This window comes from Trachypithecus francoisi, unplaced genomic scaffold, assembly GCF_009764315.1.
Source record: "Trachypithecus francoisi isolate TF-2019V2 unplaced genomic scaffold, Tfra_2.0 Lachesis_group19, whole genome shotgun sequence".
NCBI lineage: Eukaryota > Metazoa > Chordata > Mammalia > Primates > Cercopithecidae > Trachypithecus > Trachypithecus francoisi.
Window position 1 is genome coordinate 9,050,483 of NW_022681464.1, and position 20,422 is coordinate 9,070,904.

The following is a 20,422-nucleotide window of genomic DNA, read 5'->3' on the forward strand; positions in this document are numbered from 1 at the left end:
TGTCTATTTAGATTGTCTATTTTTTCTTGAGCCAATTTTATTCGTAACCTTTTTATTTTCAACCTATTTATGTCTTTGAATAGAAAAATGTGTATTTTGTTGATAGAAGATAGTTAGATCCATTATCCATTTTGCCAATCTCTGTGTAATAGAGTCTGATTTCTTTTTCATGTTTGACTACTGGCAGGTTTCAAACTACACCAATCCCCTCTTCCTTTTTGCCTCATATATAGGCCAGCTGATAAGAAAGCCTAATCATCCTTCCTTAACACTGGTGGAAAGTTTAAGTCATACAAGCCCTGACCATTCAAAGGAACCACCACCTCAGTCTCACTCCCTAACCACCATAAAATCCTAATCTCCCTGCTGTCCCAAGCTATTACTGGACCTGCTCAAGAGCCCACCAAGCTCTCTCAAGAACTTTCATTATGTAAATAATAGAATCTTGCTTTTGGTGCATGTGTAGTATCATCAGCCTTGATATCTGAGCAAATTTGGGGTGGGTGGATTCACCCTGCTTCTGCAGAGTGGCCACCACATTCTGGCTTTTGATGGAAATGTTTAGACTAATTAGATTTAATGTAATACATTTAAAGCAATTACTGATATGTTCGGATTGACATTTGCCATTTTGCTAACTATATTTTGTATGTGTTATCTTTTTTGTTTCTTACTGCTTATATGTCTTATATATTTTTATATTCTCACTGCTTTCTTTACTGCTTTTATATATTTTACAGAGTACCATTTTTGTTCCCTCATTGTTTCTTTTATCATATTTTTGGGGTGATTTTCTTAGTGGTTGCCCAGAAAATTACAATTACCATTTTAATTTAAAATAATCTAGTTCAGATTAATATTAACTTAATTTCAGTAGTATACAAGAACTTTGTTCCAATATAGGTTTGTTCTCTTCCCCTTCCTTCATGCTATTATTGTAATTTAAATTGCATCTTTACATATTATAAGCTCACTAGTGGTGCAGCTCTACATTTACTGCTTTATGCAGTTGTCATTTATATGAGATATGAGAAGAAAAGATTCACACACAAAAAATATTTGCACATTTTCTATGTATTTACTTATGTCACTGCTTTTTCTGGTACTTTTTATTCTATGAGGTGATTTCGAGTTACTGTTTAATGTCTAACGTGAAGGTTTCTTTAATATTTCTTGGCAGATCTGTTAGTGATTAATTCTTGTAGTATTTTATATTCTGGGAATGCCCTAATTTCTTCTTAATTCTTGAAAGGTAGTTTTTGTGGATTTAAAATTCTTGGTTAATGATCTGCACATTGAATATATCATCCCACGGCCTTCTGGCCTCTATAGTTTATGATGAGAAGTCAGCTGTTATTGTATTGAGCTTCCATTATAGGTGATGAATCACTTTTGTGCTACTTATTTTAAGATTCTCTCCTCGTCTTTGGCTCTCAACAGTTTGACTGTAACATGTCTAGGTGTAGAGCTCTGCATTTATCATAGCTTGGAGTTTGTTGAACATGTTGAATATGTATATTAATGCTTTTAAAATCAAATTTGGGAAGTTTTGGCCATTATTTCTTCAAATATTCTTTCAGTCCTTGTCTATATCTTCACCACAGGGTATTTCATTTGATCCCATAGTTTTAAATGGACTCCATATACCTATGATGACCAGAGTCATATAGACATATCACCAGTCCTGACCCTCCAGACATATTCAGCTGCCATCTTGACCTCTGTTTTTGAACATCTAATAGACAGCTCAAATGTATAATGAACAGAACCAAACCATTGATTTCCATCTCCAAACTTGTCCTTCTCCCAAGACTCCCCTACTCCTTAGTGGCAACTCTATCCACCTAATTGCCCAAGCCAAAAACCTAGGAGTCACCTGCAACTTCGCTCTTTTCCGCAATTACCTATCTGATCCATCACCAAGAACTATTGTGTCCAAAACAGTATATTTTAGACTTAGCATCCAAACTATATTGCTAATCTATTGACTTTTCTCCACTTCTGTTGCACCTCCAGTCCTAGGCATCTAGACTACTATAATTCTAGTATCCTCTCTTCTAAACTACTGTAATTATTCTGCTAACTGACCTCTTTGATTCTACTCCTTCTTTCTGTATAATCAGTTCTTCATGGCAGCTAGAGTACTCTTTAAAACATAGACCAGATCAAATTACTTCCTTGCTTGAAGCACTCCAATGGCTTTCCGCTGTACAGAAATTAAAATTAAAAATAAAAAGGAAGCCACACTTCTTACTTTGACCTGCTACACCCCATGTATCCAGCTCCTGTCCACCTCTGGGCCTCATCTCATATTCCTTCCCATTCCTTCTACTCCAGCCATATTGGCCTTCTCCCTGTTCCTGGAACATACACTGGGCATGTCCACACAGGGGCCTTTGCACTTGCCAGAATTCTCTAACTTTATAGCTCACACATTACCTCCTTGCAGTCACCTTTTCTGCATCTCTAAATAATTTATATTCCCTCACTCCACTCCTTACCACTCCAAGACGTCCCTCCACTGTATTATCTTAGTTACAGATATAACAAAAACATTTTCTTGTTCATAATTTGTGATTTTACTTTCCGTTGCTCTTCTCTACTTTTACTCTTAACTCTAACATCAGAATTCCTGTACTGTTAATGGTGCCTGACACCTACTAGGCTTCAGTAAATGGATTTGTTTTGGGGTACCATTAACATTAAACCGATTTGGGGTGAATAAGTGAATGAATGGATGCATTTTACTTTTCAGCTTATTTTAAGTGAGAAGGAGGGCTGGGCATGCAGGGATGCAGGTCTGCCCCCTCCACAGCACATTTTCAACATGGGAAAAAGCTGCTGCCCTTCCCACAGTGACTGCATTTCATGCCTTTCTCTCTGCTTCCTGTCATGTCATTATCAGTAGGAGTTCTGAAGAGAAGAAGACACAATTCTTGTTCACGGAGAAAAGTTATCTTTCTTGAGAACACGTAGAAGTTGGAGAACAACCTAAGGCAAAAGGGTTTACTGGGATGGATGGAATTGAGGGCAAACTGGCCAGCTCCATCAAAGTTCCCCAGGAAAACTTGGAAGCAATTCAAGTTTAGTAGACTGAGCTCTGGAAATTCAGATTTGAGAAGTCTGAAGCTGGGCTCAGGAATCTGAATTCTTCTAAAAGTTTCCCAGAGGACGCTGATAATTGACAGGATTGGGAAATCCTTGTCTGTCTCATTTGATCCCATGGCTTTAAATGGAATCCATATGCCTATAATGACCAAGGGCCTAGGCCAAGAGACTTGGGGATGACTCAGCTCTTGACTGGTGTGTGGTAGGATTTAGATAGTTGGGAGGAAGAGGGAAGGTCAGCCCAGATGAGAACTAGAAGGAGAGGAGAAATCAAAGCTTAGAAGTGAGAGCCGCAGGGGTAGGGATAGGAGGCAGGGGGCTGTCAGCAATGGTGTCCCTCTCTCTGCCTACCAGTGGCCCGGTACCGTGTGACTGTGTGCACAGGTGAACTTGAAGGTGCTGGGACCGATGCCAACGTCTATCTCTGCCTTTTTGGTGACGTGGGGGACACAGGGGAACGGCTGCTCTACAACTGCAGGAATAACACAGACCTGTTTGAAAAGGGCAATGTAAGTTATAGCAATGTGCCCCACTCATCCCTGTCCTCCCAGTTCCCATGTTCCCTTGTCTTCCCTGCCCTGTTAAAGTTGAGCTGATGCTGGTCCTGGGGCCTCAGCCATCAGAGGCCTCACTCTGGGTAAGGGGGCGGGGGACCAGGGAATCCCAGCAGAGCCACTGGGAGGGCACAGCAATGCTTAGTGTATTTGGTTCCTGAGTATCTGGCCCACCCTCATTCACTAACATGCATGGACACCTGTTAGACTCCCGGGACTGCACAGTAGGGAGTTGAAGAGCCACCTTGGAGGGATTATGGTCCTCCCCCACCCTGAGCTTTGAGAAGAGAGCAGAACAGAAGGACACTGGGAAGCAGCAGCAGCATCTTTCTTACCTCAGGGGTGGGCAGAGAGGGAAGGATGCCGGGCACTGTGGACTAGAGGACCCAGGCTGGAGAAAGGCTGGGCCTCCAGGGGCCAATGTGGGAACTTGGCATTCTTTCCCATGGCATGACCACTTCAGGCATCTTGTTCATGACCTTTAGGAAAGAGAAATCAAGAAAGACCCTAAAGATGGGGTGGGAGAGCTTGCTTCTGTTGCTAGCCTCAATGCAGTTGTGTTGGGTGTTCCCCCTGTTTCCCCAACCATCACGTGGGTGTTCTGGGGAGGCTGTGGAAACAGTAGGGAAAGAGCTAGGCAAGTTTGAGGCAAACCCAGCCTTGGGCTACCTGCTTCATTCTCCTGAGCCTCAGTTTCCTCATGCCTGAAATGGGGAAAGGATGCCTATCTGTGGCTGGCTGTTGTGAGCATTATGGGCAGTGGATGTACCATCTCTGAGGTCAGACCTGGCCCACAGCACACAGTGGATGCTGAGTACAGAGTCGTTGTTGCAGTAAAGTGAGGCCAAGGGAACTCACCAGGGTGAAGGGATTTGCAGATGACTGCTCTGTCTCCTTCCTCTGCCACCTCTTCCTTGGTGAGGTCAGGGAAAGCCCTGGAATTCCAGTGAAGGCCTCTCTCTGAGGCCAATCCAGGCTGGCTCGATTCTTGGGATCATGGCCATTTGGAGGCTGCAGTGGCAAAAATAATCTGAGCAGGATGTTGTGGGTGGACTCAGGTTCATTTGAGGAGAGGAGGTAGTGATGCCTTTACTTCACATAACTTTTAAAATTTCCTCTCTCCTTCCCACCCACCCACCTTTCTCTTCAGCCTTCCCTACTCTTTCCTCCTACATCTTCTGACGCCTTTGTCCATCAATCCCACCTTCAGTGTTTCTGTCCCTGAAGGCTCCCAGGTGTGCTCATGTACACTTGGAAACTCTGTTGCCCCTACTGCAGTTATGCGGCCTCAGTGGTGGGCAAAACTACACAATTAGCAAGACCACTTAGTCTCCGTAATCAATTCTAATCATTTCCTTCCTTGGAAGGGGCCCAGTACCACTCTAGAGCAAGAAGCCAGAGGAGATTCGCCAAGGAATTAGCTCATGATAAATGATTGGTGACTGATAACAGCTTGTTTATTTTCCCAGAGGGAGCTGCCTTTTGAATGGAGATCACAGAGAAGAGCCATTGTTTCACCAAAAAGTGTAGCTCTCAGTTGCTGGAAACTTGACGTTGGATGATATTCCAGTGGGAGAAATTGGGGGTGGGTGTGACCTGTTCTTTATAGGTAGCTCCTGTCCCATGTGTGAAAGATGAGTTGTCTAACCCATCAGCTGATATCTGAGCTTATGTCTTTCCTTGGTGTTTGGGTCCTGGGGTAGCCACCATCCAACTGTCATTGTGGTTTCCCCCAACAAGACTGACGAGTTTACTATTGAGTCCGTCACCATGCGGAATGTGAGGCGGGTGAGGATCAGACACGATGGCAAAGGCTCTGGCAGTGGCTGGTACCTGGACAGAGTGCTGGTGAGAGAGGAAGGGCAGCCTGAGAGCGACAACGTGGAGTTCCCCTGTCTCAGGTATGCGTCCTGCCTCCTAGTCTTTTCTCCAGCTTAGGTTATGGTCCCTGTGTTTTGGGAAGACCCAGTCCTACTACCACGACCAGCAAGCAAAACAGTGGCTTAAGGCTATAGCTGGTGGAAGAAAGAGGTGGCCTTGCTGGTGGTGCTTAGACCTGAGCCTCACATTCCCCTCTCACCCCTTAGAGTGCTGCTAGTTTCCTCTATTTAAGCACCAAAATGTGGGTGCTTGTTCATGAGAAAATTTGGCAATTCCTGAATTTAAGTGAAAGTTACTTCAGAGAAATAGTTGCAGATTGAATTAAACTTTTAAATCAAAAGGGTTTTTTTAAAAAAATAGTTTTTAATTTAAATAACTTTCTGACCATACCTCTCCCCCATTAACTTCTTTTTTTTTTTTTTTTTTTTTTTTTTTTTTTTTTTTTTTTTTGAGACAGAGTCTCGCTCTGTCGCCCAGGCTGGAGTGCAGTGGCTGGATCTCAGCTCACTGCAAGCTCCGCCCCCCGGGTTTACGCCATTCTCCTGCCTCAGCCTCCCAAGTAGCTGGGACTAGAGGTGCCCGTCACCTCGCCCGGCTAGTTTTTTGTATTTTTTAGTAGAGACGGGGTTTCACCATATTAGCCAGGATGGTCTCGATCTCCTGACCTCGTGATCTGCCTGTGTCGGCCTCCCAAAGTGCTGGGATTACAGGCTTGAGCCACCGCTCCCGGCCCCGTTAACTTCTTTTCAAGGTATCTTACTTTGTTTTCCTTTCTGCAATTTACTCATGAGATAAAGTTTCCTTTCTCTTTTTGCTTAAGCATTTGGGTTCCCATTGACTTAAAGAAGTTCCTGATAGAGAGATTTTAGAATGAGCCATACCAGTGTTTTTCATGTCATCCCGGTGACCCTCCACATTTTATGTGGCAACATCTGGAGGATGCACACTGTATGATTGATTTGGGGCCTTGGACGGACCTGGCTCTGCAAATCTTAGTTCTAGGGCTGAGTTCTATATGTAGAGATGAGTTGCTATGTGTCCACTTTATTAGGGCTGGCCCAGGGCTCTTCGAGGGTAGCTACACTGAGGACAGCCCTCCTTTGAGTGGATGAGGGTGAGTTGCACAGCTGCCCAGCAATGAGTGTGTTGCTCTTCCTTTTACCATGAACGCAGATGTACTCACATGCATGCCTGTGCATACAGGTGCACACACACAGGCGCACATCTGCTGCAGCTGAATTACTTACCACCGTACCAACCTAGGCCCAGTAGTTTCCCAGTCACAGAGGGCCGCTGGGAGGGCTCCATAGGTCAATGATTGTGAAACAGATTTTGTCAATGACAAAGGGCGCTACAGTCTTCTACATATAGCCACTGTTCGTATTACAAGGAATTACATTGAAAAGGTAAGTAATGCAGGCAACTCCAAGTGAGTGGCACTAACAGAGAGCAAACCAGGCAGGCTTCCAGGAAGGGATGGAACTGCACCTGGGCCTGGAAGGGAGATCAGAGAGTGGACAGAGGGAGAGGAAAAGGGAGGGTGGGCCACCTAGGCTGAAGAAATGGCATGAGGCATGAGTAAGGGGCTGAGGGGGTGGCTCATCCAGAGGTTGGCAAGAGGTGCCTGGCATGTGGGGAAGGAGTGAGAAGGCTGGGGTGGGAGAGGATGGAGTGATGAACCCTCAGTCTCCCAAGCCATAGGGGAAGGGGGTGCGGGGGAAGAGTACAGCCTCGTTTCAAGTCATCACCGGCATTTTCACCGCCATCCTGGATCAGAGGCTAACTCGCTGGATGCCAGATGGAAGAGCTTGCATTGTTTTATTCCTATCCACTCAAAATGTATTTATTAAGCACCTACTATATATTTACTCCCAGTCCTCATGGAGTTTATAGTCTACAGGGAAACTAGACAAAAAGCAAGTGAATAAAGCCAGAATGACACACTGTGAAGAGTGGCGTGGTGGAAACACGCAGCGGTGCAGGGGCTGGAGCGGGGACTAGAGATGGGGAAGGCCTGTCTTCAGAGGGACGTTGAGGCCAGCCTCCTGTGGAATGAAGAGGAGAGCACCAGGGGAAAGGACTAGAGTGTTCTGGAGTCCAGCAAGACAGGCAGGTAGACAGAGGCCACTGTCCAGCAGGGCGAGGGAGCCTCTTACATGCGAGGAAGGCCGTCTGGCCTCTGGGGTTAGGACAGGGCCCAGAGAGGAGGAGGGGAGACCAGTAGGAGGTTTTGGGGAGTTGATGACGGCATGTGTTGATGTTCCAGGGCTGTAACAAAGCACACAGACTGGGTGGCTTAAATGGCAGAAACATAAAGTCTCACAGTTTCGGAGGTCAGAAGTACAAAATCAAGGTGTCAGCCAGGCTGCACCCCTCTGAAGGCGCTAGGGAAGGATCTGACCCAGCCCTCTGTCCTCGCCCCTGGCAGCCTCGGGAATTCCCTGGCTTGTGATTGGCCACTTTCTCTCTGTGCCTCTTCACAGCATCTTCCTCTCTATGTATCTATGTCCAAATTTTCCCTTTTCGTGAGGATACCAGTCAGATTAGATGAGGAGTCACCCTAATTACCTTATTTTAATTTGGTTAAGTTTGCAATGACCCTGTTTCCAAATAAGGTCACATTCTGAGGTACTGGAGGTTAGGACTTAAATGTATGAATGGGGTAGGGTGGGGTGGGGGGACACAATTCAGTTCACTATATGGCAGCTTGGCAGTGAAGGTGGTGAGAAGGGGCTTATTGTACACCAGAGAGGACCCTGGAGGGACAGTTCATGGGCCTTGCCCATAAGAGACAGAGAAAGAGCTAGAACTGAAAGCCCCAGACTTTTGCCTTTGATAGGTGGGTTGAAGGTCATGCCATTTACTGAAATGGGGATCCTGGGGAGGGAGAACTGAGGGGTGGGGACAAGGTTGGACTCTGGAGGTCTAGTTGGGATGTGTTCGGTTTTCAATACAGAGTTGGGCCTTGAGAAATGAATTCAGAGAATGAGAGCATAGAGCTAAAATTTAAAGCTAGGGAACTGCAGGGGATCCTTTAGGGAGAGCATGTATAAAGAAAACAGTGGGGCCGAGCTCTGGGGCAGGCCAGGAGAGGGAGCCCGGAAAGGGGAAGAGGAAGAAGTTGGTGCACACTGCATTGTCACATACATGGTGCTGGGGGAGCTCAGAACCAGAAGTCTAGCCGCCTACCTGCTTTGTGACTTTGACCCAATCCCTTGTCTGGTCTTCTGCACCTTCCTGGCCGGCATGTATCTTATGGTGAGGTTGAGGGTATTGCACTTTGAAAGGGGCCCATTAAAGACACAGTGATGCCGATGATGCTGATGGCTGGGCGGGAGAGGAGCAGAGGCCTCAAACACCCCAGAGTCCTCCCCGCCCCCAAACACTTAACAGTGCATGCATTTTTTAAGAAAATGGGTTCTTATGTCTTGCTGACACATGTAGTGATGACATTTGCCAACTCAGGACCCAGGGTCCTGGGGACTTGGAAAAATCAGGAACTGGAGCCTGAGCATGCACACTGCTTCTTTCTTCACCTGAGCTGTTATTTTAACTCTGTTGGAGAGCAGGACAAACTAGGTCTATTTATCAGAATTTCTGCTAGGATCAGGTGTGTGTGTATGTGTGTGTGTACACACACACACATGCCTGTGAGCTCAGAGAAAGAGTAATAAAATCACCACCAGACTGACTTATCCTTTTAGCAACATCTCACTCTGAAACTGGGCTGAAGTGTTTGAAGCTGAAAGAAACTGGCTATATTTGGAAATATCTATTAATACCCTGAAAGTATTTAGGTGGAAACAAAATGACAAGTCATGGTTTCCTTTTGCTGCTGGGGAGGGGCTGGGGGTGGATAAGTGGTGGAGAATGAGGGGAGTGCAGGTAGAATTTTCAGATGACTGAGGGCTTGCTGACTCTCCACACTTCCCCGCCCTGTGAATGCGTGCCCAGGCCTACTTCATAACCTTCTCCTCTGCAATCTCCATGCCAGGGTGACCTCAGCCAGGCAGACAGAATGGGAGGCTCTTAACAGGTTGATTTCAGGGACTCTAGAAGCTCTGAGTTCCCAAATTCCTCTGTCATCAATGCCTAGGATCTCACCATTGTATCCTCATGTCTTGGAGTCACCAATGGTTTTCTTGTGTTCTAGATTCACAGCACCAAAGCCCTTGGGAAAAGTAACAGCCTAGTTGTCGGCTAATATTTTAGTGTTAGCTAATAGCCAACTGACAGCAAGGTCTCCTGGGAATGTCGGATCTTGTGTTTTGGGAAGGAGGGTGAAAGAGAAGGTTTGGGAGTGACCACAGCATTGCCTCTGTCAGCCTAGGAGAGAGGAGTGGTCTATTAGCAGAGAGTACCGCCGTTTGGGGATGCCTGAGCTCCATGCCAGGGAGACTATGGAGGAATTAGTGCCTTGGCTTTTACGGGCTCTGTAGCCAGAGGACTTGACTCCCTCTCAGTAGGGTAATGGAGTGGGCTGCAAAGACCAGCACCAAGACACAGACAAATGGGAGGTGATTTGGTTGAGAGGCAAGTGTCTTGTTTTCCTCAATATCCTGGGGAACAATGAACGGTGTCTATACTGCCATGGGCCCCATCATAAACCATCCTGAGTGCTGGGGCTTAGAAAACTCATGCTTGCATGATTGATTTCTCAGGCTGAGTCTCTGTGCCCAGTGTGTAGGTGCTTTTCAGGTAAATTGCCCCATACCTTTCCCCCTGGTGGATGACCAGCAGAGAGATGGGACCGTGGCTCACTCCAACATGTTGAAGAGTCACAGCTATCAATCTGCAGCCCTGCAGGGTACAACTCCAGTTTCTCCTGGAAGGCAGTTCTCATTTATCCCTGAGGACTCAGATCACTGAGCCCTTCTCATTTCCCTCAACTTACTCTGGTCCAATACCTATCCTTGTCTTGGTCTTCAGTGCCTCAGCTGGTCTATCCTGTCTTCTTAAGTAGGCTGCTGACAGCCTGGACTGGGTCTTATGTATCCTAGCGTATCTTCTCTTCCATCTCCCCACCCCAGAGCCCTCAGTACGGTGCCGTGAGGATGGAAAGCTTTTAGAAAAAGAGATGCTTGATCTCTATGCTAATGATGGCTTTCAGGACAGACTTTTGACAGTGATTGCCAAGGCCCTACATCATGTGACCTGTCCCCTCTCCAGCCTCCTCTGCGAGCTCTCACTGCATCCATCCACATGATCTTGTTTCAACTCCCGGAGGCTGTATTCCATCCCAGATATGTTGTTTCCTCTGGGATACTCTTCCCTTTTCTCCTGGTCTCCTTCCAAAGACCATGTGACATCATCCCCACCCATTCCCCAAGGAGTTCCCTGCCCTCCTTCCAATCTCAGCCAAACACCACCGCCTCTGGGAAGTCTTCCTTTCCCACTCCAGGCTAGGATGCTTTGCTAGATGCTCCCATAGAATCATTTTACTTCGCTAAAGTCAAAGCTCTAGGCCTCCCTAGTGACTCTGCATGAATGGGTGAAGCTTTGATTGTCTGCCTGCACCACTCAAAGAGCTAACATCCCCCCATTTGCCCACCAGGTGGTTGGACAAGGATAAGGACGATGGGCAGCTGGTCCGAGAGTTGCTACCCAGTGACAGCAATGCGACACTGAAGAGTGAGTTGTCCTGATGACCAGGTGCTGGGTGTACCCTTGGTGAGACAGGGGCCTTCCCTCAGCTAAGCCCTTCAAGAAAACATCCACCTTGGCCATCCAAAGTGCTGGGATTAGAGGCATGAGCCACGCCACCCAGCAGCTAAAGATATATATATCTGACCTTTTCTAAGGTTAGACTGCAGAGTTTGAACCAGAGTGTCCCATTTCTGGTCTCAGAGTTACAGAATTTAAGATCCGGGAAGGAACCCAGGAGAGGAGATGACCCATGCCTGTGGTAAGGGGACCCCTCTTCCCCCTCCACAACCCCAGCAAACCCAGTTGTGTAGTCAGTGATGGAGCTGGAACCAGTACCCAGGGTATCTCTTTCTGTGTCACTGTCCTTCCCACTCCAGCAAGCCCCGATTTCACCATGTGGACAGGACCTCCTGACCCCCTGCTTCCTCAGTCAGAGCCTCTGAAAGCATTTAGATCAAGCTTGTCCAACCCACAGCCCGCACACGTGTGACCCACGACAGCTTCAAATGCAGTCCAACACAAATTTGTAAACTTCCTTAAAACATAAAGCTTTTTTGCAATTTTTTTTAACTCATCAGCTATCATTTGTATTAGCGCATTTTTTGTGTGGCCCAAAACAATTCTTCTTCTTCCACTGTGGCCAGGGAAACCAAAAGATTGGGCATCCCTGGTTTAGATGGAAAATAGTATAAGAAAGAGGTCTCCTTCCCAGTTTCTGCTACTACATCTTTCAGCAAGAACAGAAGCTATTTCCTCAAGTGCCCTTGGGTGGAACTAATGGAGCTGATCTAGACCAGACCTGCAGGTCTGGCCTTCCCCAGGGCTGGACCCCAGGCAGGGTGTGCTCAGCTGACTTTCTCCAAATCCTTCTTCCTAGTGGGAGGACCCTATGGTGGCAGTAAGTGGCAGGCCTGGGAGTGAGCATCACTCACCTTTCCAGTGCTTCCTCCTCTTTGCCCAAGATACACACACACCCAGGGACAAGCCTGGAGGACTTGGGGTCTTGCTTTGTATTATTTCAGGACTCACCTTTTCCTCGGGTGTTTTTATCCCTGAAGACAGACAATGCAGACCTTCCTGGCTGATAAAATGGAGTGACACCCTCGTGGTGGCCCAGTGAAAAGCAGGGGGCTTCAAGAGGGTTTCACTCCTGGCTGGCGACCTCTTCACTGTTGCCATCTTGCACCAAACACATGACCTTCTGAGGCTCAGATTCCTTGCCTGTGAAACTGAGGTCAGAATCCTTAGCAATAATACTATGTGTATAATACTCTAGATAATGCCTGGAAAGATCGATCCTTCCTTTGTCTCAGTTTCCTTGTCCACTGTCAGAGAAGCTAGATCAGTTGATTGTGGGAGATCCTTTCAGGCTCTTACATTGTGATGTTCTTGCTTGTGATTTACACACTTTCCTGCTCTCAGCCCATTTACACCTTCTGGAGCAGAGAGAGAACCTACTAGAATTCTGCTTTTGTGGTTGAGGAGGCCTCACAGAGATGCAAGGAACCCCTGCCCCAAGTTGCAGGGCTGCTTAGAGCAGGAGCCTGGATTCTCAGTTCCCAGCCTGTGTTCCCCACAAGCTTCCAGCTCCATGCTGCCCTCCTATACAGGCATCCTGCTTCCTGTCACCCCCTGCACTAACCCCTTCCCTTCCTCCCTCTGCCTTGGGCTGTTCAGACTTTCGCTATCACATCAGCTTGAAGACTGGGGATGTCTCTGGGGCCAGCACGGATTCTAGAGTCTACATCAAGCTCTATGGGGATAAATCTGACACCATCAAGCAAGTTCTTCTTGTCTCTGACAACAACCTCAAAGACTACTTTGAACGTGGCCGGGTGGATGAGTTCACCCTCGAGACCCTGAACATTGGAACTGTAAGTCTCCTTCCCAAGACCATGTGACATCATCCCACCCATTCCCCAACACACATTCACACATATGTCCACATACAGACACACACACCCTCATGTACATAGGGGTAAACACATTTTGAAGAAAAAAAGTCCACTTGGGAATAATAAGTGAGGTATATTGTTTTTCAGCTGTGACCTAGAGCAGCTGAAGATATGTAAACAGTGGTGATGCTTCCAGAGCCTTTCTGGGGGTGGAATGTGTATTTTTAGTGGTGTTACCTCAACATTTTATTTACCTACATATCCAGGATCAATGTACCTGGGTCACAGACCCTGGAGAAGGAGACACTGAATGCAAGGAAGGAAAAGAGAAGGGAGGACTAAGAAAAGGGGCTAAAAATACTTCCTAATTTCAAACTTGAGTGTGCATCAGAATTGGGTCCAGGAAGCTTGTTTCAGTGCATACTTTTGGGCCACACCTGAGAGATTCTGCCTTGGGAGATGGAACCCAAGAGCCTCCAGATCAAGGCTCCAGGTATCTCTGCTGCAAGAGGTCTAAGCACTTCATCAAAGAGAAAGCTGAACAGTAAAGCAGCAAGGACAGACTTTAATCAGTAATCTACCACCACAATCAGGAAAAGAGGCCAGTGTGAACTGAACCCAGCTTAGGCTTGTGCAGAGGTTTGGAAGCCTCTTTAAAGGGAGGATGAGGGAATGGGGGAGGGTAATCAGGGGCTCAGTAGAGTCAGGGGAGAAACACAAAAAGCAGTAATGGGGAGGTCAGCCCATGTGGGTTGTGGAACCCATCTGGGTTTGCTAACTGATGCTTTATGGTATGAGGGTCCTATCCTACAAGAGTCTGGCAGACAGAAGCCCTACCCTCAGGTGCTGGCTGGAACCAACAGTAAATTATTTTGACAGCCTTGAGTTTTCTAAGGCAGGCACAGTAAGGGGGATTAGGGTCACCCTGGGATGTGAACTTGAGCTGTTAGAAACTATGTTAGTGTTTTGTTCAAGTCTTTATAGGCCAAGATTGAGGCTCAGTTGAGAAACGGTTCAGGATCCTGGCTAGAGTTTGGCCAAGGTGAGAATCTTCCTTGACATCGCCTGGAGAAACACAGTTCTAAATCTTAGACTTGAGGATTGAGGATATCTCTAGAAATGACTGAGCTGGGATTTGCATTACTACCTGCTGCTCCCAGGGTGTGGCTTGGTGGAAATGGAGATGGTAAAAAGCCCTCTACCTGGAACCTTATCTTTCCTGCCCCTTCCATCTCTGGGAGTCCAACCCTATTTCAGGTCCTAGGAATCTCTTCTCCCATCAAAACTCTCTCAAGGGAAAGATCTGATGTCAGCCATTTATACCTTGAGGTTAATGAACTTAAATCAGTGTTTTTGTTTATCAAAATGTATTTACATTTTAAGCTTAATCAATAATTGCAGAGTGAAAATGCTGTTCCCTTTACTAAAGGATTTTGGGCAGCAGCTGGCGTGTAAATGAGACCTCTGGGAAGAGTAGGGCAGCAGTGGGAGGGCATTTAAGCTTCTTCCTGAGTTTCTGAAATCCCCTCAACAAGCAGTGTGGCCAAGAGGTTGAGAGCATGGGCTCTGGCTGCCAACTGCATATTTGAGACCCATTTCCACTTACCTGCCATGTATAAGTTATTAAACCTCTGTTTGCCTCCATTTTCTCATTCATAACAACATGGGATCCTAATGGGGTTGTTATTAGCATTAAATATGTGAATAATACCCACATGCTTATACTAAGTGCTCAGTAAATGCTACTGAACAATTAGTCTACGTCAGGTGTGAAGTGTTGTAGAACTGAGCTAGTTCCTGCCCTTAGGGAGCATCCAGTCATATCAGACACCTACCCTGTGTTTACCCTTTCAGCCAATCCCTCCCTGGGACTTTCACAGTCCTGGCACCACAGAAGAACAACAAAACTCTTCCCTGTCCCTTGACATGCACCCAGAGGGCTCTCAGGCTTTGTAAGCTTAGCTGGTTTTCTTCTGACAATTCCATGGGACTGGGCTGCATGCACTTAACTCTGACATTGTTGCCATTACCAGCTGCAAAGAGGCACTTAGGACTCAGAAGAGTGAGAGCAGGCCTGCATGGACAGTTTTCTAAATCTGGCCTTTTGGCACCAGACTTAAGGCTAACGTCACCTCTTCAAACCATCACAGAGAAAATCTGAGGGCTGCAAGGGTTCTCAAAGGCCATCTGATAATTACATCCGATGTTAAAATTGCTCTGTATACAGCATTTCAAAAAGAATAAAACATAAAAGCAATCCAAACATTGAAAAACCAAGTACATATAAAGATGGTGATATGATCATCTGCACTCCCCTCTATGTTGCCACTGGGGGCAAAGATGTTAAAATGCAAAATCACAAAGCAATTATAGAGTGTTATTGGAAAAAGAAAAGTGTTTCTTGGGTCCGAGAGTGAGAGGAATTGGTTACAGAACCACAGAGTACTGAGAGGTTGTCTGCATAGTCTGTCACCTTCAGGATGGGTGATACTCTGTCACCTTCAGGGTGGGTATGTTGAAGAAATGCAGAAATATATACAACTGTGTATTGTTCAAAACCAAACCAAATCAATAACACAGTGATTGGAAGGTGATGGCAAACATTTTAAACATTTGCTTTCTCACGTGGCCATGACCTAATGTGATTAAGTACTAGTGGAGCTTTCAAAGTTCTTGTCACCTCCACTCCCCTCTTGTTTCTCACCATGGCCCTGGGAGGTGTGCTGGGCTTAGGAGAAGAGAATGGTGGCTCCAGGCAGGTGAGGTGATGCCCTGGCCCCCCAGCTGGCTGATGGTGGGGCAGGAATGGGACCCCAACTCTTCCATGGATCTTCCCTCTCCTGGGGACTGGAGACCTGGGTTGAGTAGTGCTGTTTTTGCTGGTGTTTGGGAGGTAGGGATGGGGGCATGGAGGTTTCTACACAATGGCTCTTTGCTCACCCTCACTTGGGTTTCCTTCAGATCAACCGGCTGGTGATTGGGCACGATAGCACCGGCATGCATGCCAGCTGGTTCCTGGGCAGCGTTCAGATCCGTGTGCCCCGTCAAGGCAAGCAGTACACCTTTCCCGCCAACCGCTGGCTGGACAAGAACCAGGCTGATGGGCGTCTGGAGGTGGAGCTGTATCCCAGCGAGGTGGTGGAGATCCAGAAATGTATGGAGAAGGCTGTGGTGGGACCACCCATTGTTTCCCATGGGGGGATGGGGCTGAGGGGAAGGAGGAGGGACCATGGAGCAAAGTGGGTCTTGCTGACAAGTGCTGCTGGTACGGTCCTGCAGGGAGGAACATGTGGGCTTTCACTGCCTCTGGTACCATGGTTCTCATAGGAAAGAAGGCCTCATTTTATAGATGAGGAAACTGAGGACCCAAAGGATGAGATACTTTTTTCTGGACTAAAGGCAGCAAATGACTTTATTAGGAAATGTACACTCTCAACCCTGTGTAGGAGTTTGAGACCTAGTTCATGTCTTCTGCGATGAAGACTGGCTGAGGTGATAAAACTGTTTATTCATTCATTTATTCAAAAACATACACAGTCAGCCCTCCACATCCGTGGGTTCTGCATCGGTGGATTCAACCAAGGATCAAAAACATTTGGAGGCCGGGCACGGTGGCTCACGCCTGTAATCCCAGCACTTTGGGAGGCCGAGGTGGGCAGATCACAAGGTCAGGAGATGGAGACCATCCTGGCTAACACGCTAAAACCCCGTCTCTACTAAATAAATACAAAAAAATTACCCAGGCATGATGACAGGTGCCTGTAGTGCCAGTTACTTGGGAGGCTGAGGCAAGTGAATGGTGTGAACCCGGGAGGCGGAGCTTGCAGTGAGCTGAGGTTGCGCTACTGCACTCCAGCCTGGGTGACAGAGCGAGACTCCGCTCAAAAAAACAAAATAAACAAACAAAAAAAACAAAACAAACAAAACATTTGGAAAAAAACTGCATCTGTACTGAACATATACAGACTTTTTCCTTGTCATTATTCCCTAACAGTACCGTATAACAACTATTTATATAGCATTTACCTTGTATTCGGTATTATAAGTAACCTAGAGATATTTAAAGTATATGGGAGGATGTGTGTAGGTTATATGCAAATACTATGCCATTTTATATGAGGGACTTGAGTATCCTCAGATTTGGGTATGCTTGGGGGTTCTGGAACCAGTCCCTGCAGATACTGAGGAATGACTGTCTCTTGAGGGTTTCTCTCTGCCAGCACTGCTCTGAGCTTTGTGGAGGCAGCTGTGAGCAAAACGAATGAAACCCTTGCTCTCGAATGCTTTATATTCCACACGGGAGACAGACAATAATAGGATAATGCCAGTGAACAACCAGGAGGAACATGAAACAGGATAAAGGGTTAGCACTGGTGTGGGTGAAGGACCTTTTTGGATAGGATGGTGACATTTCTGAGAAGGAAGACAGTGGGACCAAAGCCTGGCACAGAGACTGTCCCTTCTCACCTCTGCATTTCTTGCTTTTTTTTTTTTTTTTTGAAACAGAGCCTTACTCTGTCACCCAGGCTGGAGTGCAGTGGCATAATCTCAGCTCACTGCAACCTCCTCCCGGATTCAAGCAATTCTCCTGCCTCAGCCTCCTGAGTACCTGGGACTACAGGTGTGCGTCCCCACGGCTGGCTAATTTTTGTAGTTTTAGTAGAGACAGGGTTTCACCATGTTATCCAGGCTGGTCTCGAACTCCTGAACCCTAGTGATCCATCTGCCTTGGGCTCCCAAAGTGCTAGCGTTACAGACGTGAGCCACCATGCCGGCCTCACCTCTGCATTTCTACATTGGTCCTGAAAGCAACTGCCCAAGGCTCACTTCCACAGCAGCTTCCCTGAGAGGGAACCCCAGTATGAAATCACCTCTCTCGGTCCCAGAACTCTTTGAATATCTTTTCATATGTGTGTCTAATCTCCCCAAGCAACCTGCAAGTTCCTTTAGGGCTGTTATATACACATGCTTTGTAATGGCACTTGCCAGTATGAGAATCAACTCCTTCCCTCATTTTATAAATCAACACTGAAATTCCATCAGAGTAGTATAGATATTAATCAAGACGATAAAGATAAAGATGAAGATAAAAAAGCAACAGTTCCCTTACCCACCTCTTCCCCTTACCCCACCCCTCTTTTTCAATGGCAACAACCTTACTTTAGATTTTTCCTCTGAAATTTAGCTCCATCTTTTTAAACGATATACCTATCAATTTTTACTTATTTATTTTTTAGAGACAGGATGTTGCTCTGGTACCCAGGCTGAAGTGCAGTGACACAATCACAACTCATTGTACCCTTAACTCCCGGGCTCAAGCGATTCCCCTGCCTCAGCCTCTTGGGTAGCTGGGACTACAGGCACATGCCACCATACCCCTCAATTTTTATTTTTATTTTTATTTTATTTTTGTATAGATGGGGATCTTGTTGTGTTGCCCAGGCTGATCTTGAACTCCTGGCCTCAAGCAATCCTTCTGCCTCCCAAAGCAGTGGAATTACAGGCCTGAACCACCGTGCCTGGTCTCAGTTTTTTAATTTTACAGTCTTAGACATTATCTATTGACTTCCTACTATGAAAGAGGAGGATTTAGCTCTTTTAACATACACAGGCACTTGTATGGGCTCTCATGTGCGTGTGCTCGCGCGCATACACACACACACACACACACACACACACTCACTCACTCTCACTGTATCTCTCTCTCTCCCCGTCCTTCCAGCCTTCAAAACAGCTAAATCAGTGTTCAATTTTTATATTATTATAAGTATGTCAATATTATTCACTGCTGAGTCACCTAGCTTATGATAATTGCTTTTCATCTTTCGTAGAGCTTGTTGTTTTTTCTAGAGTGAGTCTCCTTTTTTGATGGATTGCTCTCTCTGTGCTCACTGCTCTCTGCATTACTGTGTTAGGTTAGGACTTCCTCGTCACTGTGGACTCACCTGGTCTGTCCGCATCCCTGGTGTCTCTCTGCATCCCTGGTGTTTCTCTGTGTGCCACAACTTCCTTTTCTTATAAGGATGCCAATCAGCTTGGATTAGGGCCTGCCCTTGGGGGTCTCCTTTAAACAAGTCACCTCTTTAAAGACTCTTATCTCCAGATATAGTTACACTCGGAGGTCCTGGGGTTAGTGCTTCAACATAAACATTTTGGGGGGCCTAATCATTCCTTAAAGGTCCCGCCTCTTAATATGGTTACAATGGCAATGACATTTCAGCATGAGTTTTGGAGAAGACAAACATGCAAACCGTAGCAGGCAGGCACACAGCAGGGATCGCCGGCTGGTATGTGACTCCTCCTCCTTCCTGGTGCATGTGGTGCGGAGGATGACTGGGATATGTGTCTGATTGCTTAGATTTGGCATTTCCACCACCTATTCTTCTCTAAGCCTCAGTTTGTTTACCTGCAAAATGGGAATTATTGTGCTTACTCAGGATGTTGAGGAGTGGATTAGATAAGTGAATGGCTGTGAAGCACCAGGCACCTGGAACAGGCTAAGGAAAGGCTTGTTTTGTTACTATCATTGTTGTTGTTATTATTACTAAATGTTCCACTTCTCCTGCATGTGCCCACCCAGTGGTCCACTATGAGGTTGAGATTTGGACAGGAGACGTGGGTGGCGCAGGCACCAGTGCCCGAGTCTACATGCAGATCTATGGAGAGAAAGGCAAGACAGAAGTGCTCTTCCTCTCCAGCCGCTCAAAAGTTTTTGAACGGGCATCCAAGGACACATTCCAGGTATGTGGGGTTGAGGAGCGGGGGTGCCAACAGCAGTCCCAGTGGACACCAAGATGCTTCCCTGGGTGTACTAATTTCCTCAGTCAATACTCACCTGAGAATGGGCTGCCTCCCTCCAGCTGGGTGGAAGATGCTTCCTCTCTCCAGACCTGAGCTTTTGGCCTAAAATGAGGGGATTGGACTAGATCAGTGGTTCCCACCCCTGGCCTCATGTTACAATCACCTGGAGAGCTTTAAGAAAAAAGTGCTGCCTGGTGCACACCCCACACCAGACAAATCAGAACCTCTGGGGATGGGATATATTTTCTGGGTGTACTTTTAAAAGCTCCTCCAGGGATTACTAACATGCTGCCAACCCTGAGAACCATGGGGGCAGGTAATTCTAATCTGGCAAAAGATGGCACTAAGGCTGTGGTTCCTCCACTCATTCCTGGTCCTGTAGCCTCTGAGTCTACAGTTCTCTCAAGCCTGATATCAAGAAAATGCTTCCCAGCCAGGACACTGGGAGACTTGGAATTTTATGGCTGTTTCCTGAGTGTCCCGGGTCTCCGTTCTTCCTTTCCAAGTCTTTCAACAGAAGGAAAAAGGAGATGAGAA

At 46.6% G+C, this 20,422-nt stretch overlaps 1 protein-coding gene across 2 annotated transcripts in view; it reads left to right on the plus strand.

The window, feature by feature from the left end:
- LOXHD1 (lipoxygenase homology domains 1) overlaps positions 1-20,422 on the plus strand; it is a 140,519-nt gene that overhangs the window by 27,602 nt on the left and 92,495 nt on the right. For both annotated transcript variants that reach the window (XM_033177834.1, XM_033177835.1), the window contains exons 6-11: positions 3,463-3,617; positions 5,403-5,563; positions 11,098-11,174; positions 12,867-13,063; positions 16,046-16,238; positions 19,665-19,825. In XM_033177834.1, the coding sequence (XP_033033725.1) occupies positions 3,463-3,617; positions 5,403-5,563; positions 11,098-11,174; positions 12,867-13,063; positions 16,046-16,238; positions 19,665-19,825 (944 nt within the window). The remainder of the gene's footprint in view (positions 1-3,462; positions 3,618-5,402; positions 5,564-11,097; positions 11,175-12,866; positions 13,064-16,045; positions 16,239-19,664; positions 19,826-20,422) is intronic.